This window comes from Asterias rubens, chromosome 14, assembly GCF_902459465.1.
Source record: "Asterias rubens chromosome 14, eAstRub1.3, whole genome shotgun sequence".
Taxonomy (NCBI): domain Eukaryota; kingdom Metazoa; phylum Echinodermata; class Asteroidea; order Forcipulatida; family Asteriidae; genus Asterias; species Asterias rubens.
This window is the reverse complement of record NC_047075.1, coordinates 6450139-6477754: the sequence shown is the minus strand read 5'-3', so window position 1 is coordinate 6477754 and position 27616 is coordinate 6450139. Positions and strand designations below refer to the sequence as shown.

The 27616-nt window shown below is 40.5% G+C and overlaps 1 protein-coding gene across 2 annotated transcripts; it reads right to left on the bottom strand.

Moving 5' to 3' along the window:
• Positions 1 to 5599: 5599 nt before the first annotated feature.
• LOC117299255 (GTPase HRas) lies at positions 5600 to 24212 on the bottom strand. 2 transcript variants are annotated; one of them, XM_033782735.1, is made up of 8 exons: positions 23949 to 24212; positions 19111 to 19159; positions 18015 to 18043; positions 17139 to 17223; positions 15680 to 15822; positions 12411 to 12529; positions 10752 to 10793; positions 5600 to 8115 (listed from the first exon to the last, which is right to left on the bottom strand). In XM_033782735.1, the coding sequence occupies exons 1-8, from the start codon at positions 23977 to 23979 to the stop codon at positions 8047 to 8049; spliced, it is 567 nt and encodes a 188-aa protein (XP_033638626.1). In that variant the 5' UTR covers positions 23980 to 24212; the 3' UTR covers positions 5600 to 8046. The 2 variants fall into 2 exon arrangements, with proteins under 2 accessions (XP_033638626.1, XP_033638627.1); XM_033782736.1 differs by lacking the exon at positions 19111 to 19159 and adding an exon at positions 19004 to 19052.
• Between the last annotated feature and the right edge of the window lie 3404 nt (positions 24213 to 27616).

The following is a 27616-nucleotide window of genomic DNA, read 5'->3' as shown; positions in this document are numbered from 1 at the left end:
TGTCTGACAGCTGTGTTGTTGCACAAACAAACAAACAATCTCACACTCGTTCCCATGGGTAGTGAGTTTATGTGTACTTAAGTCCCATAGCAACATTTTCGTGATATTTGGGAACAAGGTTGTAACTCCAATAATTTGCCTAACAAAGGGGCTTAGAAAATCGCTTTTTTTAAAGAACCAAACCAAACTTTGAACTTGAACATTGTAAATATTATTCATTATGAATACCTTCTCTATGATATTATGACCTCAAACCTTCTTCACCCCTGACCCTGCAGCATTTTGACAGAATAAATGGCTTGGGCCCATGGCCATAATTATTAATGCAGGAGCATGTCCCCCATCGAAGGATTCTTTTGAAACCGGGGAAAAGCCCGAATTTTTTTAACAAAATAAATAGAGAACGCCGTTGTGCACATGCCACCCCCCCCCCCGGGTCTCATCACAGTCACCATTACAGCCCACCTTACATGTCTAAGACGCAAAGTTTTCGCAAAATGCGAGGTACTTTGATTGCAAATAATATTATCTCCCATTTAGAAACATCCTACACTACTCCATTGTATACTTCATTTTATTCCTTACATTGTGGAATTACTCTGACACATAACAGGGATTACCAGAGATGCCAAGTCCAGAGGCCAGCTTTGCGTGAGATTTTTCAAAGCTCAACACCACCCCCCCCCCCCCCCGAAAAAAAAATGTCAGTTTAAGAAGGCCTTTCGCCGCCCAACTTTTTTTTTTTTTATTTTTTTTTTAAACAAAATTGCAGAAATTTAATTGTGGACAAAAAAGTGTTCCAAAATGCATCTAAAACCTGTTCAGAATAATTAAAACTCACATGAGGTACACAAGAGATGTTGATGGTTAATGTGGAGGTACGATTGTGTCAGATTATTTCCCCCAAAAATAAAAAATAGAATCGACTAAAAGTTATGGCCAAGCAGTCCTCCGCTCACTTCTTCTGCCTGATGTGTCTTTGCTAGTGGAGCGCATTTAACGAATTTGCTAAAGAATCGGGAAAAACTTGTGCGCAATAAGCGTTTTGCGCTCTGTCGAATTTTAGCTGAACCTGCTGGGAGAGCAAACGCGTGCGCAAACTGCAAATTGCGCTCTGTTGATAAACTGCGTGCAATCTGAAGATTGTGCAAACATTGTAGATTGCGTTTTTTGTACACACGAGCGCGATTTGGCAATGCGTTGTCGTAAATTTTGGGGTCTAGCCCCAATGCGTGATGATTTTTGCTTTGTTTCCAATGACGTGTACACGATTTTAGAATCTAAGGCCCCATTCATCGTGATTTATTGAGCGTACGTCCAACGATGCATACAAAGTCTCTGTCCTTCCTCTATGGTCTGAGCACCAAATAAAGCGAGTTTTCGGAACATGCCGTGCAACATCTAATCTATTGTTTTTACCACCGCTTTTGGGGAGTAACAGAGCGTCGGCCTCTCTCATAATGCTCATATCAATTAATTCTCATGTAAACTTTTTGTCAACATCCGCCGGGGCGCGCGCCCCGCGTGACGAAGTCCCCTGATAAAACATCAAATTTTATATGTTATCATAATTATCTGTGGAACCCTATACAAACTAAAATAATAGAAATGGTAATTTTATTGGTCTTTAATAACTACCCCTACATTCTCTCACTTAATTCACTTTCAGAAAACATTTGCCTAGTTATTTTGAGGGTTTGTATGCCAGCTACCTCTACATCCTCTCACTTAATTCACTTTCAGAAAACATTTGCCTTGTTGTTTTAAGGGTTTGTAGGCCAGTTTGGTTAATTTTGTATGGAGAAATTCGTAAAAAGTACCCGATTCAACTGCACATCAGGGCTCTTTCGATAACAAAACCTGACGGCCGATTGCTTAATACAAAACGGATTTGGCAAAATCTACATCCTGAGTCCTGACCAAACTGCGTTCTAACAATTTTGTTGCTTCAGAACTTTGAATGGAATGTTCGTTTACAGCTTCAAATCAGCCCTTGATGTTTCACAAAGTTCGTAACTATGAAAGCATAATACGTAACCCGGAAAATGGGTACACTTAGAAAAGGAATGAATAAAGCTAAATAAAAATGCTAACTATGGGGGCACTCGCTTGAATAATGAGAAAAAACCAAGATCGATAGGGCTAAGACGCGAGGAGATGCACAAAAATAGGAACAGTGACTCAAAGTGTAGGTTTCTCAACAAAAACAAAACAAAATAACTTTCTTGACTATAAACCAAAAACCTTTAGACTGAAAACTCTTGATCTAAACCTTCTTCCTTATAAACCTTAAATTAAACCAGTCAAACCTAAACCAATATATTTAACTGAGACTCAAAAACCAAAACTAAAATACAAAACACAGTGCCAAAGAAAAGTTACAAATTAAAATCAAAATATCGTTAGGATACCGAGTCCAGAATAGCAGAAAATACACTTGAAGATGGCAAAATTACATGATGAAGAAAATCAACACTTATGGAGAGAGCTAAGAACACATGTACTCCCTGCGCTGCCAGGCCGCTATCTGATTATTTACAATGCACTGGATGGGTGAATACACTACCAAAGGATTAAGAAACTGTTTACCAACATGTAACAAAAGACTTCTAAGAAATAACAACCTACATGCACAGGGGTGCAATAAAACAGCTGAAGGGACTATGTAAACAGGAAAGGGCAATTAACTAGAACCTGGAATTAACTAACTTGAATTTCATGGTGATTTCATGTACTCTTTTGTAGGTTTAACTGGCAAAACCTATACAATGTATATGAAAAGAATCAGTAATGTATTTACTTTCTTTTTAAAAAATGTTTCGCGTGTATACGTTCTGTGTGTGGGGGATGACATGTGGACAGTACCACTAATGGTGCAGAGTTACATGCAGAGTTAAATGGAACAAAAAAATGCTGGAAAGTTGGGTAGGCCTACATGAGTGACTTAATTGTAATAAACACATATGTACAGATGCATATATTAAAGCCCTTTGTTTTATTTAACACGCGAAATTAACCCCCCCTGTACAAAATGGTATACACACAATGCCATTTACCCCTCTGCGAAACATCCGAGGTTGCCACCCACTTCGAACCTAAAGAGGCGGCTATGTGTGCAGCCTACAGCTTCCCCCCCCCCCCCTTAGACCACCAGGTGGCCCATATCAAAACCAGACAACCACAGAGGTGACTCTGTGTGCAGCCTACGGCTTCCCCCTTCGACCAACAGGTGGCCCATATCAAAACCAGACAACCACACATGTAAGGAGATATCGCTCGTGACTCCAGCCAATCAGACAACTCGTAAGAGGGAGTTCGGTTCAGGGTTTTGTAGACTTGCAACCCGACGTCATTAACGACACAACCGTGTTGGATTCCACAAGGATGCCATGCCACTGGACCTTCTAATTTTCAATCCAAGATGGCGCGGGTTACGCTTTTAATAGTACAGATGGGAAACTTTAGACTATCTGCAATCACCAAGAGAGGGCGCTCTTCACCAGGTAATGTCAACAACTTAGGAATAGGAGAAGCATGAGTGACGGTCACTGACAGCAAATACCTTGTGTTTTTGATTTTGTATTTACATTTAGCCAAACTGTATTTTGTTTTTCATAACAAAATGCCAGCATAAACCAAACTGTTCTGGAACAGGACGTACTGGACACGAGTTCGCCAAGGATAACAAGCGGTGTGCATGAGTTTTCGGAGACCGGAGGGTTACGACACAAGACTGATATTATCGGTGTAACTAGCAGTTTTGACCAGTTTTTGCCAGACTCGTGATCAGATTCGTCCTTTTTTTCCACTTTCCAAAATCATGACAGACATTCTAAACACAGGGAGTTGATCTTTATTGTATGACAACGTCATCTGGAACCCTTAAAACAACATCATGAAAATATTTGGCAGAAAAAACGACAAAAACTTACCAAAAGACTGACCGAATATATCCATAATCCATAGCGGGGTCAACTAGTGATTTTGAACGTCGCACTTGCTTGGCAACAACCAATCAGCGTGACCCAACCATGTGGGGGTATGGAGCAGCACACGGTACTTACGAGCTGTATAGTTTATGCACGCACGATGTTCATACAATACATGTACATGTACATGTACATGCCTGCATGCTGCGCAAGTACCGTGTGCTGCTCCATACCCCCACATGGTTGGGTCACGCTATCTACACAAACATGGATTCTTTATTCACCTCTGTTTATCATAAAACCTGCCCATGGTAATCCCGGACTATCTTCTAGTGTGACTGTTTATTGCATTGTGCTAGTTTTGGCACCTTGCTAGTGGAACAATGAAGCCATTCATCCTCCTGTTGATCTTCTTCCTGTTTGGTCTCACACCTTGTGATGATTCCTTACTGGACAACTCATTACTTGGGCCATAGAGGAAGGACCTTGGGCCTTTTGCAGGCACTTACATTGGTACGAATGAACACTATGGAAAACAACATCCTCGAAATCATAAATATATGAGTCTTCGCACTCCTTACTAGTTCTACCTTTCAACTGCAACTTCTAACATCTGGTGACATCAATCCTAACCCAGGACCTATTTCCTGTATTAAAACAGTGTCAATCGTAGATCTTCTAGTTCCCATTGGTCTCCCTTTAATATGATCGATCAGCTCTTACATGTCACAGACAAAGATTAATAATGAACTCTTTTTACATGTCACAGAAAAAGATTATTAAAGGCATTGGACACTATTGGTAATTGACAAAGACTAGCCTTCACAGTTGGTGTATCTCAACATTATGCGTAAAATAACAAACCTGTGACAATTTGAGCTCAATCGGTCATCGAACTTGCGAGATAATAATGAAAGAAAAAAACACCCTTGTCACACGAAGTTGTGTGCGTTTAGATGGTTGATTTCGAGACCTCAAGTTCTTAACTTGAGGTCTTGAAATCAAATTCGTGGAAAATTACTTCTTTCTCGAGTAATATCGCACTTCAGAGGGAGCCGTTTCTCACAATGTTTTGTACCATCAACCTCTCCCCATTACTCGTCACCAAGAAAGGTTTTATGCTAATAATTTTTTTGAGTAATTACCAATAGTGTCCACTGCCTTTACAGACATTGGACAGTGGACACTATTGGTAATTGTCGAAGACTACTCTTCACAGTTGGTGTATCTCAACATACGCCAAAAATAACAAACCTGTGAAAATTCGAGCTCAATCGGTCGTCGAAGTTGCGAAATAATAATGAAAGAAAAAAACACCCTTGTCACACGAAGTTGTGTGCTTTCAGATGCTTTATTTCGAGACCTCAAATTCTAAATCTGAGGTCTCAAAATCAAATTCGTGGAAAATTACCTCTTTCTCGAAATCTACATTACTTCAGAGGGAGCCGTTTCTCACAGTGTTTTATACCATCAACCTCTCCCCAATACTAGTTACCACAAAAAGGTTTTATGCTAATAATTATTTTGAGTAATTAATTAGTGTCCACAGCCTTTAACATTATCTATTGTAATCGAGGCAGATAAACTATAGAACATCATGACGTTACTCATGTCATTTCGGGTTCTGTACACACATAAAGACTTCATAAAAACACTTTTGAACTATACGGTTAGAGGGAACCAAAATATTTAATTTGATTGGAAAACAAACACTTGGGAGGGGTTTCACATAAGACATGTACTACATACACTGCGTTAATGTTTCTCTATAAGTTATGTACACAAATCCAAATAGTTATTATGTGCAGAGTTAAATGTTGGAATAATAAGTCTATACATTAATATTATAGCTTTTCACAAAACTACCAACAGTTACGTCAACGGCAAAATGGTTAGTTCCTTATTACTTATCCATGTGTATTCATTACATACTTCGTGGATAATAAACCATGTCTGGATGGCATTTGGGGCGACAGCTCAGAGTATGGACTGGTTTCCAGAATGCACTTAACATGTTTCCCTAATGTGGCCGTAGCCAAATTGGGAAATTCCTTATTTTTACCAAAGAGATAATCAACCAAAGAGATAATCAACCAGGAATTGCTTCGTATTCAAAGGTAAAAGCACTGAAAAACGAGTCAGAGGCATGTGTACATGGTATTTTGTCACGTGCAGTTACACTTAATGGAAGCTAAGGAGTGATGACCATCATTGCAACAAGGAAATAATAAGGAACCAACTTGTCATGTGAAGTGGACAATGAAAGCATTAGAATTTTAATCCAATTGGACCTCTATCTTTCAAAGGCGATCCATTACACAAACCTAAATTGTGTCAACACTTCTCAGCAATTTTTATCTATTGAATATTTTTCTTACCAGATGGTGTGTTTAAGAAAGTTTCACTTGTATTAAGAAAAAGAAGTCAGAAAGTAAATTTGTAAGCATTGTACATCATTATATCATCACTCACTGGCACAATGTATCCATCAAAAACAATTCCTGGACCGCTTTGGGATTACATTGTATTCAATTATATTCCAATTCCTAATATTGAACATTTATCAAATTATAACCATATTATTCTAAAAAAAAACAAAAAAAACAACTACCAACAAAAAGACAAGAATGTTACTGAGGGGGTAAACCATTTTGTATCAAATGAGCTCGAAACTAATTTGTCATTAGAAAAGTGCTTAAAATCTCACTTTAGTATAATAAACACTTACATTGTACATGTTTACTGAAAAGGTTGCACTTTTGTAATGTTAAACACCAACTCAAAACTTTCAAAGAAAAAAAAGGTTGAGGTTGATGAACAGATCTTGACAACAAGACGATTGTAAGATATCTCTCTACAAAAAAACCCAATGCTGTAATGTCCAACAGCTGCCATTCAATAGTAGGATTGTACAACAGCATGGTCTTGGCCCAAGACTGAAGTGCTCGATATTGGATAGTTACTACGCGCAGTTGCAAATGGCTAAAGTAGCTCGCCAGTATAGTCTAGATTTCAAGCTTGCCAGTAAATTAAATCATACCGCTTTAGCGATTTACGGCTGCGCGTAGTACACTATCCAATATCATAACTGTAGTCTTGGGCCAAGACTAACAACAGCAGTACTTGTTAGTTCATGATCACCCACTTCATGATGGTCCTAAACACATTGTTCTTGCCTACCAACACATATCCCATTTTCACTGAATTTTGTTTTTGTTTTTGTGGCTTCAATTAATAGGGACGCTGTGTGCCTAGCTACCAGCATGGTACCTGCCTTTCCAAAACCACAACAGCTTTGAATTTAGCAGCTAGTTATATTCTTAGTGCTTAGACTGCTGCAATTATAATCACATCATGTACTCTAAGAGCAAGTTCGAGTGAGCACCAAGGTTTAACTAAAGCCTTAGGTTGATTATTTTGACTCAAACCAAGGCTGGTCGACCATTGGTTGACTACTGTGGTCCACCATTTGGAACCAGCCTCATGAGCATGGTTGCTCCACTGGTCCCAATGGCCTGTTTCATTCTAACACTAGTAAAGTGCAAAGGGGAACAAATACCGTGGTACTGATGGTCGACTAGACTTCCAAACGAGTAGTTCGAGTTAGAGCGTCACAGTTGGTGTGCGTTGCTGTCAGTAGTCGACTAAATGCGGCACTGGAACTTGCTCCAAGTTGACCATACAGCACTAAACCATAACGTGTCGCAATTTTGACAGCCGACAAAAATGGGAAAATGCCACCCACATCATTCTAAGCAATGGGTTTGTAAGTCTGACACCATCTTCAGACTCATAAAGTTCTGAACATTTTTGCTTGAATATCCCTTGATAAGAAATGGATAGATACTTTGTGGAATGACACATGCAACAAATCAATCCATTCAGATATTGTAAATAATATCTATTCTCTATAATGCCTAATATAAAGCAAATGCTAAATACAGTGTTGAGAAAGCTTCAAATGACTCTGTCACAGAAATGAAAATATCTAAATTCAAAAATATGGTAAAAATGTTTGAGAGCACCTTTAACTATAGACAAGTAGGGTGCCAGACAAGTTAACATTTATACTTAGGAATTAAGAATTAAAATGGATAATTAATTGGGTAATAATATCCTAAAGCAAAACACATTTCATTCCCTTGCTCTTCTTCTTCTTTTTCTTGCTGACATTTCGTCTTTCTTTCTGAAATTAAAAGAAACAAAACAAACACAAATAACTATTGTGATTGACGAATGTAAACTAAGATCTTCAAATGCTCCTAGCTGCACCAGTGTATGGAAGTCCACAAAGTCAAAGCATTAGTGGATCATACCATCAAATGCAATGACCCATAGAGGGCGCTGTGAACCATTGAGGGTGCTGTGAACTACATGTACATAGCCTGAACATCCGACATCACACTTTGAGGCTCGTGAATAACGCCACAGACCTGCCTCCAAACCGGCGTTTACTTTCACCTTTGACCTCATTCATTTCACAAAGAGAGACGCAGTCAAAATTCTATTGCGGACGTGACAGCTAAGCTTGGGCGGTTCCTTCGGTTACCCGGTTCTACCCGGTTCCAAATTGAAAACCGGACCGGCGGTTCCACTCTTCTGTGGAACCGGGTACCCGCTTTTGTCGGTTCCGATTTTAAAAGACCGAGTCCCAACTACAAAAAGCTCTGTGGAGCCGATCCTGCGACAAACCGGCTCTAGAAATTGAGGCTTGATGTTGAAAGCGGTGACCGCAGATACAGTGTGAAAGGCTTCAAGCCGACATGAGTATCAACTATCACGTGTTGCTGCATACACAGTGCACAGCCCCCTCCAATGCATAGGCATCTATGTATATCTCATGCATATACAAGTACATGTACAGAGTCCAAAGTCCAAATAGACAGTACGTTGTGATTGGCTGCCGATATATCCATATTCATAAAAGCTTGCCCCATGCACAAAACACACAGTACTGTATGCATGTACAGGCATGTACAGGCATGTACACTTGTATGTACAGAGACGACACACTGCATGCACTACGGACGTACTGCACTACGGACGTACTGCACTTACGGCCGTACTGCTACACAACGGACGTACTGCCGGCTAAATCAAAGACTTGTTTAAATGCAGGGAGAATAGGTGCTCGGTGGCACGATGTCTGATTGACTTGGGGTGGGTATTCTGGTATTTTCGTTAAAAATAGATCGGCTCCAATTGTGTGTGTGTGAGCTCGGGAGCGATGTCTGATTAACTTGGTTATTTTCAGTTAAAATAGATCGGCTCAATTGTCTGTGTGTGATCTCGGGACGGGCGGCTTATGTTTTATATTGAATTGGAACCGGGTATGTCTCAGAACCGAGCTTTCTGGAACCGCCCAAGCTTAGTGACAGCAGTGTTCTGTGGAAGCTCATGTCACTGCATGTATCACAAACTTGGCTAATTCGTGTCATTGTTCATCCTTAAACATGACTGCTGTGATTTCAGAAACAAAGAATGAAGTGTTTTGTAGACTAGTTTTAATATCAAACTATCGTTATTGTTTTTAATTGTTATTCATTTGTAGGCTCACCAGGGGTCCATTTCACAAAGGGTTAGGACTAGTCCTAACTTAGGCCTAACATCTATAGGACTAGTCCTAGGAGATATTAAAAACATGAGGCTAGTCCTAACTTAAGAGTAACTCGTCCTTACTTAAAGATAAGACTAGTCTTTTAAAACTCTTTGTGAAATCCTCACAAGGAGCCCTTTGTCTGAGATCTTTAGAGCCTGCAGCCTTCTTGTATACAAACCTTTTGTCTCTAGGTAATTGCATTATGAACTAGCTGTCAAACTCCTCCATCCCAGGATTATTCAGGATATTGTGCTTTATGTCACACTACGTACATTTTGGGTCATAATTTCCATATAATTTAAAGACACTGGACACGTTTGGTAATGGACCCTTCCCATAAAATATGGTAATATATTATTTATGCATGCGTACATGTACATGCCCTATCGATTGGCAAATGCCATAGAGTTGTGCACTAAGCAGACGCGCAATCGCGCCTGCATCACGCACCCATTAGCCGTGTACAAAACAGCGCGATGTTCCCTCATTTTGCCAACCAAAATTAACATATTTCAAAGATCAGTATTTTCACTTGGTGTATTCAAACATATTGTGCTTAGAATAACAAACCTGTGAAAATTTGGGCTCAATTGGTCATTGAATTTGCAAGAGAATAAGAGTTAACACCCTTGTTACATTGCTTTGTGTCCTTTCAGCTGAAGTCTTTGATTATTTGAGTGAGAAATAACCTCTACCTCAAAAACTACGTTACTTCAGAGGGAGCCACTTCTCACAATGTTTTATACTAACAAAGCTCTACATTGCTCATTAACTTTCACCAGTTTATGCTAACAATTATTTTGAGTAATTGCCAATAGTGTTCAGTGTCTTTTAAAGATTTATGAAATAACAGCTGAACGAGTTTTCAGATGTGTCCCTTTTCTCAACATGCTCTCCATAGCAAAACTTTGGCTATTTGTAGCCTTAAATCGTTCATTGTTTACTTTTCTCACAAACTGCATCATGGAGGTCAATTCAAGTTGAATTGAAGTTGTTGTAACAGATAACCTTCCTTCGCATAATCAGTTTGAGAGTAGAGTAAATCTAGCTGTGTAGTCTAATGTTATACTCACTAACAGTAATGTATCAGCAAAATGTATGGCTCTGATTATGCAGGTGCAGGTTGTCCAGTTAAAGGAGGTAACAGTCAAACAATTACACAGCAGATTATTGAGGAATGGTTTGGGGTGGTAAGATTACGTGCTTAGTTTATTTGTACTCACATCTTTCCTAATTTCTCGAACCAGCGTGTAAAATGCATCATCCTGAATGGAAACAAGACAGAATATAAGTACAGTATTATCCATCGGGTCTGATTCCATACAGGGTCTGCATAGACAGGAAATATTGTCACAACACACACGTATCAGACCAATACTAATTTCATTGTGCCAACTGCCTGATACGTGGAGTTTGATACAAGTCAACAATAAGTAACATGACATTAACACAGAAATTTATTTATAAACTACTCATACATTGAAGTTGGCATTAAAAACACGTGAACCAAATGGGATAGCAAAACCCAAGTGTCTGGATTCAAGGCAGATATGTGCATTCAACTAAATGACTTCCTACGAAGTGCCGCTGTCGATTAAAAATGAAAAAAACCCAAAACATGTCAAATAAATTGAATCACCAAAGATTGACTTCAGGTGACTTATAGAGATTAAAGGTTTTGGATGCTGTGGCCAAAGGGTGGGTACCTGCTGTCACCTAGCCATAGTCAAGGCCTACGCGACACCCCAAGATGTCAAGCACAACCCCAGATATCACGCACAAAAAAAGACCAGCGTGAGCGGCGAAGCCGCAAAGCGCCTTTAGCAACACGTTTTGGTGCCTTATGTTTTTCTTTACTTTTTGCCACAGATTTTCGTGAGAGGAAATGTAATGCATAATGCAAGGGTGTGATGAGTTGTTGGCAACAACTCATGATGAGTGTGATGAGTTGTTGAGAAGACACAATAACCATAGATCACACGCCGTACACGCCCCATGACCCACACACACATAAGGGCACACTATAAAAGTCACGTGATGAGAGCAACACCCAGAAGGTGCATATATGAATAATTGATTAGATAATCGAGTTGCTAAAAGCCCACAGTCTTTTTTGTGTCTTTTTTCGTGCGTGCCATCTGGGGGTGCCGCCGCGTGCGCCTTGATTTAAGGCTAGCTGTCACTTATTATCAAGCCTGGATGGATTTGATGGTCTCAATCGGTCATCGGAGTCGGGAGAAAACACCGGAAAAACCCACCCTTGTTTCCGCGCGTTTCGCCGTGTCATGACATGTGTTTAAAATAAATCCGTAATTCTTGTTAAGAAACAGAAACAAACAGGTACAGAAACAAAAAAAAAAGTTCACAGATTTACAAATAATTTACAGGGTTTACAGAAGGTAATGGTGAAAGACTTCTCTTGAAATATTAGTTCATGAAATGCTTTACTTTTTGAGAAAACGGTAAAACAATATAAATTCTCGTTAGCGAGAATTACGGATTTGTTTTATAAACACATGTCATGACACGGCGAAACGCGCGAAAACAGGAGTGGGTTTTCCCGTTATTTTCTCCCGACTCCGATGTCCGATTGAGCCTAAATTTCCACAGGATTGTTATTTTATGTAAAGGTTGTGATACACGAAGTGTGGGACTTGGACAATACTGTTTAGCAAAAGTGTATAATGGCTTTAACAACATATATTAAGCTTGAATCAGAATCATGTTGACAAAACCAATCTATATGACGGTCGTGGGTTCAAATCCCACCCAAGTAATATGCTTGAGATTTTGTCCACATAACTCAGGAAGTACCGAGACACAGTGCTTACACACATTGGTGTATAATGGTAAAACCCAAATGGACATGTAGAAATCCTTACCACTCCATGTCTGGTTTTAGCTGATGTCTCAATGTAGGGAATGCCATAACTCTTGGCTGTTGCAGCACCATCTCTTGCTTCAACTGTTCTGTCTGACAAGTCAATTTTGTTTCCTACCACTGAATCAAACAAAAATTAAAGCAGATTAAGGAAAAATAAACAATAAATTATTTTAGGTATAGCAAAAGTGTTTGGGGTATGAATTCAGGCGAGTCCGGTCAAATGAGTAGGATTTGAAACTTTGCATGGTGGAAATATGATATGGAAAGGTTTGCAGTAACACCATACACGTAATGACCATCTCTATAATTGTAAATGAGTTGGGGGTGGTTCTGAAAATAACCCTTGGTTTAAACTCAATGTTTCGATCAGGGTAATCTGAGAAAATGATCAGAGCACACTGATCGAAACGTTGAGTTGAAATCAACAATTCTTTTCAGAAACACCCCAAAGAACGTCCAGTTCGTCGGAGGATGCTTTGGTACAACAATGACATTCATTTAGCACGTCGGGAAAAACGTCGGGCTGAGCGAAAGTGGAGGAAGACTAAATCAGATGTTGACCGTGATGAATTCTTGAATAAACAGCGTTATTCATCAAACCTGATCTGTCGCACAAAGATAGCATACTTTCAAAGAACTTTGTCAACATGTGAACATAAAGATCTCTACAAGACTGTTGATTATTTGTTAAATAGAAAGGTGCCATCTCTCCCTTTTCATGACTCAGTTGAATCATTATGCAATAACTTTTTAACATTCTTTGATGATAAAGTAAAAAGGATTCAGAGTAGCATTAATGATGATCTACATCATTCCATTGATCTTATGGGTAATCAAGTGCATATTAATTCACTCTCTTACTTACATCCTGCAACTGAAGATGAGGTATTAAAGATTATTTTGTCATCTCCTAGTAAGTCTTGTAGTTTGGACCCAATTCCCACTTGGTTTTTGAAGGAACATGTACATTTTCTTCTTCCTGTACTAACAGATATTGTTAATTCGTCAATGCAGACTGGCACATTCCCTTCGACAGCACGGTCCGCCATAATCCGACCTCTTATCAAGAAGCAAAATCTTGATAAGGACTGCCTTTCCAGTTATAGACCTGTCTCTAATTTGAGTTTTATTGGAAAGTTAATTGAGAAGGTTGCTTGTCGTAGACTCACAGTTTACATGAACGAAAACAACTTGTGGGATCCTAACCAGTCTGCATATAGACCATTTCACAGTACTGAGAGTGCACTTATTAAAGTCAAAAATGATATTTTATCTGCCATGGATAAAGGTCAGGTAGTTTTACTTTTGTCATTAGATTTGTCAGCAGCTTTTGACACAATTGACCGTCATATTTTGATTTCTCGTTTGTCAACCAGGCTAGGTATAGAGGGTGTAGCCCTGAGTTGGTTTACGTCATACTTGGATGATTGGTCTGCATGCGTTGAGATCAAAGGGAAACATTCGGTAGTGGCTACCAACACAGTCGGTCTACCTCAGGGTTCTGTATTTGGACCCATTGGTTATACTATATACACGTTACCTGTCTCAGATATTGCTAGACATCATAAGGTTTCATATCACACTTATGCAGATGATACACAGTTGTATTTTTCATTTGATCCTAAGCAACCAAATAGCCTAGATACAGCATTGCAAACCCTTTCAGCGTGTGTTATGGATATAAGTAGTTGGATGGGAAAGAACAAACTTAAACTTAATGAGCAAAAGACAGAATTTTTGGTAATTGGCTCTAAACACAACTTGCGCAACATGAACAATGTCATTTTTACATTTGGAACCACTCAGATTGCACCATCAACATCAATCAAGAACCTTGGTGTATATTTTGATTGCAATATGTCTATGTCTTACCAAATAAACCACCTTTGCAAGTCTGTTCGATTTCAGTTAAAAAATGTGTCACAGATACGGAAGTACATGTATGTATCTGAAGAGGCATGTCATCATGTGATTCGCAGCCATGTTCTTTCCCGGTTAGACTATTGTAACGGGTTGCTTACAGAAGTCCCACAGGTGCATATTAAGAGACTTCAAAGTTTGCAGAACTGGGCTGCTCGTGTTATCTTTAGGTTAGATCGCCGTCATGATGCCATGCCTCTTCTAAGATCGCTTCATTGGTTACCAATTAAACCAAGGATTGTATTTAAGATTCTTTTATTTGTTTACAAATTCTTTCACAATCAGGCACCAGTGTATTTTAATGAATGTATTCAGTTGTATTGACCTTTGCGTACAAATCTTCGCTCCAATACAGATCCATTTCGCCTTACTTTTCCCATGACTCACAGTAAGGCGGGAGATCGAACATTCACTGTTTCAGCAGCTCATGAGTGGAATGAACTTCCCTCCTATAATAAATCTGCTGAAACAGTAAATGTGTTTAAGAAGATTCTTAAAACCTACCTCTTTCCTAATTGATTTTGTTTTTTGTTTTTATTGTTGTTTGTTTGTATAATGTTTAATTTATTGCTCTTTGTAAACGCTGTGATATGGTTTTACCATGAATAGCGTACCTAAATGCTTAATAATAATAATAATAATAATAACTCATTTAGAGATAGTCATTACATGGTGTTACCGCAAAGCTTTCCATATTGGGTCAAATGCATGCAGAGATAATAATAATAATAATAATAATAATAATAATAATAATAATAATAATAATAATAATAATAATAATAATAATAATAATAATACAATGTATTTATAAAGCGCTATAACTAACAGGGGAAAGTACCACAGCGCTGTACACACAAAATAAACAAAGAGCAAAGAATAAATAAAAGCAAGCAAATCAGTTGAACAGGTGGGTTTTGAGAGATTTCTTGAAGGCTGCTAGTGAGCTAGAGTGGCGGATGCTGTGAGGTAAATCATTCCAGAGTTTGGGGGCAGCAGCGTGGAAGCTATTTTCCCCAGTAGTGGTGCATGTTTTGGGGATGGCAAGCAGTCTGGTGTCAGTAGATGACCGGAGGTATCTGTTAGGTTTGTACAACTGAATGAGATCCGTTAGGTATGAAGGCGCAGAGGCGGTATTGAGACATTTGAAGACCAGGGTAAGTATGAAGAAGATCCAGACAAACATGGCAGACTACATGTACATTGTACATGTACGTTACATGTACATGTAGGTTACATGTAGGTTAGGTTGTGATTGTATGACATTGGTCAATACGGGGCAATGGGTCTATAGTGACAGGGTCAGTAGGCACTGAACCAGACAACCTGTTCCTGATTAGTCATACTTACAGACCATAGGGACTTCTTCTGCATCCTTCACTCGGTAGATCTGGGACCAATATAAATTGAAATCCTCAAAGGATTTACGATTGTTGACGGCAAACACGATGAGAAAACCTTCTCCAGTCCTCATGTATTGATCTCTCATTGCGCTGAACATCAAAATAAACAAGAGATGAAAATAGGTATTTAGAATCCCAGTGAAAAAAAAATGTTTACTCAAACATTTGGATGGGACGTAAAGTCATTGGTCCCATGTGTTGTATAACACATGTAAAAGAACCACGTGCACTTATCGAAAAGAGAAGGAGTTGGCCCCGATGTTCCTGGTTGCGGCGGCTGTAGCACCGTAGCACCTTGTAAAACCCTTACAACGTCCATGGTTGCGGCGGCTGTATGCACCGTAGCACCTTGTAAAACCCTTACAACGTACATGGTTGTGGCGGCTGTATGCACCGTAGCACCTTGTAAAACCCTTACAACGTACATGGTTGCGGCGGCTGTATGCACCGTAGCACCTTGTAAAACCCTTACAACGTACATGGTTGCGGCGGCTGTATGCACCGTAGCACCTTGTAAAACCCTTACAACGTACATGGTTGCGGCGGCTGTATGCACCGTAGCACATTGTAAAACCCTTACAACGTACATGGTTGCGGCGGCTGTATGCACCGTAGCACCTTGTAAAACCCTTACAACGTACATGGTTGCGGCGGCTGTATGCACCGTAGCACCTTGTAAAACCCTTACAACGTACGTGGTTGCGGCGGCTGTATGCACCGTAGCACCTTGTAAAACCCTAACAACGTACATGGTTGCGGCGGCTGTATGCACCGTAGCACCTTGTAAAACCCTTACAACGTACATGGTTGCGGCAGCTGTATGCACCGTAGCACCTTGTAAAACCCTTACAACGTACATGGTTGCACCGGCTGTATGCACCGTAGCACCTTGTAAAACCCTTACAACGTACATGGTTGCGGCGGCTGTATGCACCGTAGCACCTTGTAAAACCCTTACAACGTACATGGTTGCAGCGGCTGTATGCACCGTAGCACCTTGTAAAACCCTTACAACGTACATGTACTACATAATTGAGTCTCAGAATTCATCACTGCAAAACTGCTCCCACTGAAAAAGAGGTCATTTCTCACAAGACTTTAGGCCTGAAGTCTTTTACTGGGCATCTGAATGCTGCTGAAAGCACACAAATTTGTGCAACAAGGATTTTTTTCTTTTATTATTCTCTTGCAACTACATGTACATATATGATGACCAATTGAGTCAAAATGTTCACTGATTTGTTCTTGGGATATGTACATTAAGTGAGAACACTGGTCTTTGAAAATTACCAACCAACATGAACAAAAGTGTCCAGTGTCCATTGCTTTTAAGTAACACTTTCAACTAAATTTTGTCTTTGAGTACCAATAAATAAGAATGAAGGATAAATGAACTAGTCTAGTACCTATACTCTTCTTGACCTGCGGAGTCCAGAATGTCCAGTAAACACGTCTCTCCATCTATAACAACTTGCTTACGGTATGAATCCTCTGCAAAAATATATCAGGTCAAATTTGTTAAATAAATTTAAACAATATTACACAATTCAAGAGGTCAGAAAAGCATCAAACTTAAATCTTGTAAATAGTGTTTGAAGCTTCGCATTGTGTGAAGAATAAGAGTAACTTTAAATGTAAATATGAATAGTAAACTTGCAGGTAAACAACCATGTGTATGAAGGAGTGTTGGCTCTGAAAAGAGCCAGTTTGGTCTCGACGTTTCAAACAGTATAGATGAGCAGGGTATAGTCCTACAGCTCAAAACGTCAAGACCAAACCGGCTCTTTTCAGAGCCAACACTCACTCAAAACAGATTTACACATTGTTGTAGTATTGTCCTTGAACAGGGTGACTCTTAGTCCTTACCAAACATAGGCGTCCCTTTACATTGTCCATGAGGGAAATAGCATAATTAGTATGAACATGTATTCAAATTACTAATGCAGCTTTTCAATACACTTGTTGCTGATTGTCTCTTGTAGCAGCAAATGTAAACATACTGTGCACATACTTTCCTTACTATTTGATGTCAAATATGAACAACAATGATTTGCCAGCCTGCATGAACACAATACATAGGATATTCAGGCCTGATAGTATACAGAGGCAACAAAGGCGATTGCCTCCATGCACCCTGGTCACTGCCGTGGTGCCCATGAATTAATGCTCCAGTAGTAATTTACAATTTTCACATACGTGTAGGGTGACCTTGCCCTTTCAAAAATGAAGCGAACAGGCCTGGATATTACATATCAAATGCATCAGATTAGAATCCAACTTACCAATGGTAGGGTCGTATTCATCAACAAAACTGTGGAAGACAAAAATATGTGTAGCAAAGGTGAGTGATTGCTTTCTGATATAAGTCTAAATCTAGGATCCAACTTAATGGACGTACACGTACATACGTTTCAATGTTTTAATTATGGTTTTTCCATTTTCACGGCTTGCCCCCTGTGTAGGATCAAGTAAAGATCCTTTTGTATTTTTTGGTATAACTGCAGCGCCCTCTTTTGCACTTCAAGTACAGGCATCGGTATTACGGATTTATTTTAAACACATGTCATGACACGGCGAAACATGCAGAAACAAGGGAGGGTGGGTTTTCCCGTTATTTTCTCCTGACTCCGGTGACCAATTGAGCCTAAATTTTCACAGGTTTGTATTTTATAGGCTATTTAAGTCGTGATACTTGGGCAATACTGTTCACCGAAAGTGTCCAATGGCTTTAACGTTTGGTCAACAATCTTCTATTATGTACTATGTATGTGTACCAGTGATTGCATGTTGTTGTCAGTGATGTTGCTGTCAGTCAGTGTCATTGATTGCATGTTGCTGTCGGCCAGAGTTTCAGTATGGTTCGAGTCAAAGGTCACGTTCAGTATCAACATTTCAGTAGCTACATACATTAGTAAGCGACGTTCTACTGTAACATACATTAGTAAGCGACGTTCTACTGTAACATACATTAGTAAGCGACGTTCTACTGTAACATACATTAGTAAGCGACGTTCTACTGTAGCATACATTAGTAAGCGACGTTCTACTGTACCATACATTAGTAAGCGACGTTCTACTGTAACATACATTAGTAAGCGACGTTCTACTGTAACATACATTAGTAAGCGACGTTCTACTGTAACATACATTAGTAAGCGACGTTCTGTAACTTTGTAAACACTTAGGCCCCTACTGTACAATGATTTTATAACAACACAATATTTTGCTTGAGTAAAAGGCATGGATGACATTTTACATAATTTGTACTCACTGATTCTGAATGAGCTGTATCGTTAGGGCGCTCTTGCCTACACCACCAGCTGTTTCAAATAATAGGAAAACAAACAATACAAAGATTATCATCTAAATCTTACTTACTGGTTCTGAATGAGCTGAATCGTAAGGGCACTTTTCCCTACACCACCAGCTGTACAAAAAACAAAACACAATACACATTACAGTATATTCAGGCTTATCAATTCACAAACATCTTTTTAAGGACAATTTGTTTTCATTTTTTTTCTAGCGTAGTACATGTAGTTCTACGACTTCCTACAACATGTACTATGGTTCTTGTATTACAATTTTATGGATTTTGTATTTTCTCACTTTTTCCTGTTGTAAATTGTTAATATTTATGTTATGGAATGGGCGCAATGAATAAAATTATTATTATTTATTAAATGTACATTGTACGTCATGCGTACACTAATGCTACCATGATATTATTACAATTCAGATTCAACACAATATTTACCCAAAATAGGCCTGTACATTATATGCTGCATCATTGAAAGGACAAAGGACATCAAGGCAATTTCTCCTTGGTAATAACTAGAACTAATAACTAGGAATGAGCAGGCCTACTCAGTACCAGTACAACAACTGTAAGTACTGTAATCTAGTATTCTACAGTACACTGTAAGTACTGTAATCTAGTATTCTACAGTACACTGTAAGTACTGTAATCTAGTATTCTACAGTACACTGTAACTGTAAGTACTGTAATCTAGTATTCTACAGTACACTGTAAGTACTGTAATCTAGTATTCTACAGTACACTGTAACTGTAAGTACTGTAATCTAGTATTCTACAGTACACTGTAAGTACTGTAATCTAGTATTCTACAGTACACTGTAACTGTAAGTACTGTAATCTAGTATTCTACAGTACACTGTAAGTACTGTAATCTAGTATTCTACAGTACACTGTAAGTACTGTAATCTAGTATTCTACAGTACACTGTAACTGTAAGTACTGTAATCTAGTATTCTACAGTACACTGTAACCTTACGGTACATGCTGTGTACACTTTGAACAATGCACAGTACATGTGTGTACATCAAGGACCACTATGCACTGTCCAGTATGAAAGCTATACACAACATGACCTTGTATGGTCTGCTCACTCACTCACTGGGTTTCCTTCAACAGGAAGTCTCGAATTTAACAAACTCAAGGTAACACATGTACCTGGGTTTATTTCATACAGTACATTCACATACCTACAATGTACATCAGTACAAGTACATGACAGCATACTACTGGGGGCCTTTCTCAAAGCTCAGCTTGGGCTTAGGCTTAGGCTCCACGTGCTGTGTACGCAGCTTGCATTTAACCTGCATTTTGGAGCAGCGCGGAGCCTGAGCCGGAGCCCAAGCCGTGGTTTGAGAAAGGCCCTAGGTGCAAGCATGGAGGTAGAAATGCAAGGTGATTTAGGCATTAGTACATGGACCTACAATGTACATGTACTCATTCTACCTCCATGCTCATACCAGTCCTTGTAAAACAATTGTACATAATGTACCTATGGATCAGCCAGTAGGTTCAGGTAAAAAAGCTACATTTATAGACAATGTCACCTGTGACATCACATTTTTACAAAAGAGCCACAGTGACAGAGCCTAGACTTCCTGCAGGCACGATTTGTACATATAGCTCAATGGAAAAAAACATCAAATCTTATATTTGATGGAGATGGCACTGTCTAATTCTTATCAACTTTGATAAGATGAAAGGGGGCACATCTCAAAACTTGTCCAGCTTTACTTTCAAAACGGGATTGAGGAATACCTTATCGCAACTTACATTGTAGTTGCGATAATGTAACCCTCCTGCCGAAGCATGCTCGAATGAAAAGGGCGAAATGGTCGAAATGGTCACGTACAATTTCGACAGCTAGTCAACAGATTTGGTCATTTTTTACCACTTTCGAAAATCATGACACAAATTCTATTATAAACAGGAACTTAATCCTCAATGTCTAATGAATAACACTCAAAACACCATTGAGAAAATATTTTGAAAAAAGTACAAAAACTTACCAGTTCCTGGAGCGAAACAGTCACAAATGTCCCAGGTTGATATGTCGCATCACCATTTTGTGACTTCCCGATCTGTTCAGCGCTTTATTTTTGGGTCACCAAGCGCTGAACCGCAGGTACCAGCCAATTGAATTGACGACCTGCCGAGCCACGGTCGAGTTGGACTAAACCATTCTGCAAAGGGGTGATAAGGCAGTGCGGCAGTGCAGGTGCGCTGTCCGTTTACTATGCCCGCCGTTCACTCATATAGTGCGCACGCACTGGCGCACTCCCTTGTAACACCCCTTTTACAGAATGGTTTAGTCCAACTAGGCCGCGGCTTGGCAATTCATCAATCCAATTGGCTGGTACCTGTGGTTCAGCGCTTGGTGACCAAAAAATAAAGCACTGAACACATCGGGAAGTCACAAAATGGCGATGCGATAGGTTCAAAATAGAACCTGGGACATTTGTGACTGTTTCGCTCCAGGATCTGGCAAGTTTTTGTCCTTTTTTTCCAAAATATTTTCTCAATTGTGTGTTATTCTTTAGACATTGAGGATTAAGTCTGTGTTCCTAGAATTTGTGTCATGATTTTTGAAAGTGGTAAAGATTTTGCAAATCTGTTGACTAGAGTATTCGCCTTTTTCGTTCGAGCTAGTTGCGATAATCGTAACCCTCCATCCTCCCGACGGTCGGAGACCGGAGGGTTACGACACAAGACTGATATTATCGGTGTAACTAGCAGTTTTGACCAGTTTTTGCCAGACTCGTGATCAGATTCGTCCTTTTTTTCCACTTTCCAAAATCATGACAGACATTCTAAACACATGGAGTTGATCTTTATTGTATGACAACGTCATCTGGAACCCTTAAAACTACATCATGAAAATATTTGGCAGAAAAAACGACAAAAACTTACCAAAAGACTGACCGAATATATCCATAATCCATAGCGGGACCAACTAGTGATTTTGATGTCGCACTTGCTTGGCAACAACCAATCAGCGTGACCCAACCATCGATGTCGTATGCGTATCGGCCATTCCAGCTTGCAAACTCACCGCACTGTGTGTGTAAGCACCGATCCCCCGCACCGAGTGCGCAGCATGCAGGCATGTACATGTACATGTATTGTGTACACTTGCACACACACACACAACGTCAGGGTGTGTTTGGCCATGTGGGGGTATGGAGCAGCACACGGTACTTACTTACGAGCTGTATAGTTTGTGCACGCACGATGTTCACACAGTACATGTACATGTACATGTACATGCCTGCATGCTGCGCACTCGGTGCGGGGGATCAGTGCTTACACACACAGGCGGTGAGTTTGCAAGCTGGAATGGCCGATACGCATACGACATCGATGGTTGGGTCACGCTGATTGGTTGTTGCCAAGCAAGTGCGACGTTCAAAATCACTAGTTGGTCCCGCTATGGATTATGGATATATTCGGTCAGTCTTTTGGTAAGTTTTTGTCGTTTTTTCTGCCAAATATTTTCATGATGTTGTTTTAAGGGTTCCAGATGACGTTGTCATACAATAAAGATCAACTCCATGTGTTTAGAATGTCTGTCATGATTTTGGAAAGTGGAAAAAAAGGACGAATCTGATCACGAGTCTGGCAAAAACTGGTCAAAACTGCTAGTTACACCGATAATATCAGTCTTGTGTCGTAACCCTCCGGTCTCCGACCGTCGGGAGGATGGAGGGTTACGATTATCGCAACTACGTTCGAGCATGCTTCGTAACCCTCTGGCTCCGCCGTCGGCAGGAGTGTTACGTTATCGCAACTAATCACAGTTAATCGCAACTAATCAAAGTTAATCGCAACTAACCTCCATACCATGACCATCATGCCATGTCAGGGCTGTATGCTTCGTTTTTGAAAGGGCAAGGGCACCAAGGCATTTTCTTCTTGGTAAAGGGCTCCATATGATGAAATTGCAAATTTGTACTGGAACATTTCAAGGGCACCAAGGCAATGACCAGGGGACACGGAGGCAATCGCCTTCGTTGCCTCCGTGAAGTATCAGGCCTGCCATGTTGAGTTGCAACCACATGCAACATTATTGAGCAGTGTCAGTGCTACCTCCATGGTCAGTGTTTAACACTCATTGTTGTTTAAAAATAAACACACACGTGTGTTTTTAGTTTGTACTAAGCATGGTAAATATTGTTTACAAGAAATAGGCTAGTCCTAGCCCTAGTCCGATGATAAGGATTTGTCATTCAATAATTATTTTTGGGGTTGAACAAAGAATTGACTAGAGTGGGATTCGAACCAACGACCTCCGGATTAACGTGCCGGCGCTCTACCAACTGAGCTATCTAGCCCTATATTGGCGGTGTCCCTATTTTGTCAATATTTTGTTCGGGGGTGCCAGTCAGAAGCCATACAACCGTTAACTGCCGTGTAGCCAGGGACCACACCCAAATTACGATACAACCTGGGAAGCGGCAGCTAGGGGATCACCTTAAGGGGATGCGACTTTTTGTTTCAGATATCAATATAAACCACAAGGGAAACTGACTGGGTTAATTTACCCAGTCAGTTTCCCTTGTGGTTTATATTGATATCAATAATTATTTAATATTCAATCAATCATTTGCACCCTTCCAATCAATGCAAAACAAGTAGGGCCAACATATCCCGACACAGTACATGAATACACTAATGACTAACTAAATCATACAGTCTACACGTCTTGAAAAAACCAAGAAAACAAACAAACAAACAAAACGGGTCTGACAGTGACAGTGACAGTGACAACCCACTGACACGGAAGCATCACGATGGACAACACTGAATGAATGTGTTGTGACTGTGATGATGAATAATGGAATGGGTAAAACTACATCATAATGTGATCTGACTGGCACTTGGCACAATATTAATTACGAACCTCCAACGACGACCAATTTGTATTCTGTCATCGTTTTGTCTATGTGTCCAACATGTGTCTGTTAATTAAACAGCAAACAAACTCCTCCGTCCTGTCTGAACCGTATCTCCACTCATTTATAGAAACATGACCTCTGCAAAGAAAAGACACCCAAATCAGACTTGATCTTTTTCCTTAGACTCCTACAGAAATGCACGCGTTGGAATGAGATCAGTTTGTGCGACGCCCAAATGTTGACCACCCAGCGGCCTTGTGTGTATGATGCATGCGTGCGTGCAGTACTACTGTGTGTACATGTCCCATCCGCACATACTAAGCTGATCCTTTTGTTAGACTCTTTACAACCGTTTCTTAAAAACCTCGCCTTTTTGCTTCTTCTTTTGGCTTCGCAAATGACAATAAATTTAAGCTTCTATACATTTTTGTGAAAAAATGTACTTGATTTGTATTCATTTTTTTTATTTTAGGTAATTAATACTTATTTCCATACTCTCAATAATGTTATTACAACTTTAAACTGCTGCTACAAAGACTATGAAAGCTCAATGTAGACTGGCTCCGAATCATTGGGAGTCATGCTATACGCGTATTACAATACTCTTTCGGCGGCGGGAGCTGGTCTTAATTTTTTTTCCCCGAACGGGTGGGGGCGCTTTACACTATACGGCTCTGAGATGTGATGGTTTAGATGTGATGGTTTAGACGAGATCATGCCCTTTTCGAAACGACGTCTTCGGCTTTGGATTCTACTCAGGCTAGCTTAGCTCCGCCGGTTACTTCGTCTGTTTCGACAATTGCCCGTGCTTTGGGTGTTAGCGCGCGCTCAGGGCTTCAGCAGACGTGAGAACGGAGCGTCAAGCCGAATCCAAAGCCGAAGCCTAGACATGGTTTCGAAAAGGGCTACTTTTCTCTTTGTGTTCTCTTTTTGTTTGAGATACATTGTAAGTAGCTAACTTATAAAAAGCTACAAAAATGTATTATTGCAGGTTCCTGGACTAATTTAATAAATAATTGTCTCACATGTACCATTATTCAGACTACTAACCAGTCTTTTGCGGGTACAGGGGGTAAAGGGTGGGGACATGAGTACCTCAGAATGTTATAATATTATTATTTGCCTTTCACGCTTGCACGCTCACCAAAGATGGAGGCCTCTTTGCAAGGGGTTATTAATTTTACTGTGGTGCAAGCACATCATTCGAGATTCTCTCCCCCGGACAAGTACAAACTTCTTCTGATAGCGCCCTCTTTTGAATCATTCTCCTATAGTAACATCCCACGATTCCACTCCCACTGGAACCAAGGCCCCGCGGACAGAATCCCCTGGGACACCGCCCGTGGGAACATAGGCTGGGCTGATGAACTAAGCAAGTTACTTGCTCAGAAAAAGATGAGGCCTAGTAGCATGGGCGTGTTTGTCCCATTATTTGTGTAGATCATTGTATTCTACTTTTACAATATCTTTCTAACCATACATTTTACAACAAACGGTTACAGAACGCTTTTCAAAGACCAACTCGACCGATCCAAGGCAACGTGTTCCTTTAATTAATTTGAGTCAAGTCTCTCCTCAACAGTTCGGGGATCGGGACACCGAGGCCCCTTTGTTGTGGTAACATGTCATACACAAAACGTTACTACAGTTCATAACTACAGGTCCCCCCAAATGTTGGAGGGCGGCGGACACAATATTTTAGATGCCCCCCCCCCCCCCATTTTTTTTGACCAGCTCAACTATGCAACTGTGTCCCGTCAAGGGCATCAATCTTGGGGGAGACAAATTAATACACCACTTTCTGAATGGTGGGGACACTATATAAATAAAAAATCCCCCCCCCCCTCAAAATTGGCCTAAAGATTGCACCACATGGCATCTACAACGCAACATTTGTCGGGCCCTTAAAAGCGGGCTCGGACCCCACGCCGTAAAAGCTTAACACATGCTCCATCGTTGACAAATCCCGCCCCCCCCCCTTAAACGAGGGTGGGACAAAAGTGTCCCCAACCCCCCCCCCCCCCCCTTAAACGAGGGTGGGACAAAAGTGTCCCCAACTCCCCCTTTGAAGGGTGGGGGACACAATAATATATCATAATTTGTTTTATTATCCCTCCATGTTTTTGACCATCTTTATATCAAGACGCTCAAACGGTGTTGCACTGAAGACCAAACCCTGTTTCCGAATTCCCGCCATTGGCATCAATCCGGGGTGGGGATGTTCCCCCAATTTGAGTTAACTCGTGTGTCTTAATAACTTATAAGGGCAAGCGCGACATCTCCAAACTTTTTAGTTCTCTCGTTAATGTATGTTTACTTTACTGTGACGCGCTGTCTCTGTCTGCCATTACTCAAATTCTTCTGCTCAATTAATGTTGAAGACTTATTGCATTGTTTCGTTTGCCAAACTGGCCTCTACAGTGGCCTATAAGATTGCACCATAAAAGCATCGAGAATGCAACATTTCCCCGGGCCCTAAAGCGGGCCCGGACCCACGCAGTAAAGCCAGCACACTCGTGGTCGCAAGCTCAATCTTTGACAAATTTCCCCCAGTATTCGTGCCATCTGAAGATGTTGTTAACCATGAAGGGTTCTACTGCTGCAACAGGCTTTATGTTCTGTTTCATTCATTATGCCTGTTATAATATTGGCCGAAAATTTCACCACAGAGCATCTAAACTTGCACAATTCCAGGGCCCTTGAGCGGGTCCGGACCATCACGCGTATAAGGCTTCTTGTTCGCACTTGCATTCTTGATCTTTTATAGATTTGCCCCACCCCCTAAAATTTATTGTCTGGATTCTTTGGATGAAACGCCGTCTCAGCATTAAACTCACTGTGCAGATTTTTTTTTTATTGGATACAAAGCAAAGAATGTGCATATTAAACTTGAAAGAGGCCTTAAATTCCAAGATCTTAGAGGGGGAACTTTGACCCTCAGACTCCCTAGATGACACCAGAGAGTTTCTACGGCCTATATTTTTTCCTGGGCCCTAAAAAGCGGCCCGGACCCACGCCGCAAAGGCTTCTAACTCGCATGATCACCCTTTTTTGTGCCATACATCAGCACCTGAAGATGTTAACCCAAAAGGTTTTACTGCTGCTCACATTTTAAAGGCTTTGTGTTTTGTTACATTCATTATGCCTGTTATTGGCCCAAGATACTCCACAGAGCATCTAAATGCAAAATTACCCCCGGCCCTTGAGCGGGCCCGGACCCCACGCCGCAAAATACCCCTAAAACGTCATGTCATGACGATACTGGTGATCATTGGGATGAGAAGAAACGCCGTGTGAGTGCAAAATTATAAGGATACTTAGCTATAATTGATTTTTTCTTTTTTTAGATACAACTACCAATAGCAAACAAAATTGTGCATCAAAACTTGAAAAAGGCTTTATGAGTGGCGGGGGGGGGGGGGGGGGGGGGCGCATCACCCCCGCAGACTCCCTATTACAGCGGGCCCCAGACCCATTATGACTGACGATGCGCCCCGTATCTCATTCCGAGATTTGATCCCGTATCAGGCTGGAGCTAGGAGGATCGATGATTCAAAGAACAAGTTTGTGCACAGTTCAAGAATCCCGGGCGACAGAAAACAGCCATACTCTCCCCCCCCCCCCCCCCCCCCCCCCCCCCCCACAAAAAAAACCCCCAAAACCCCCCCAAAAA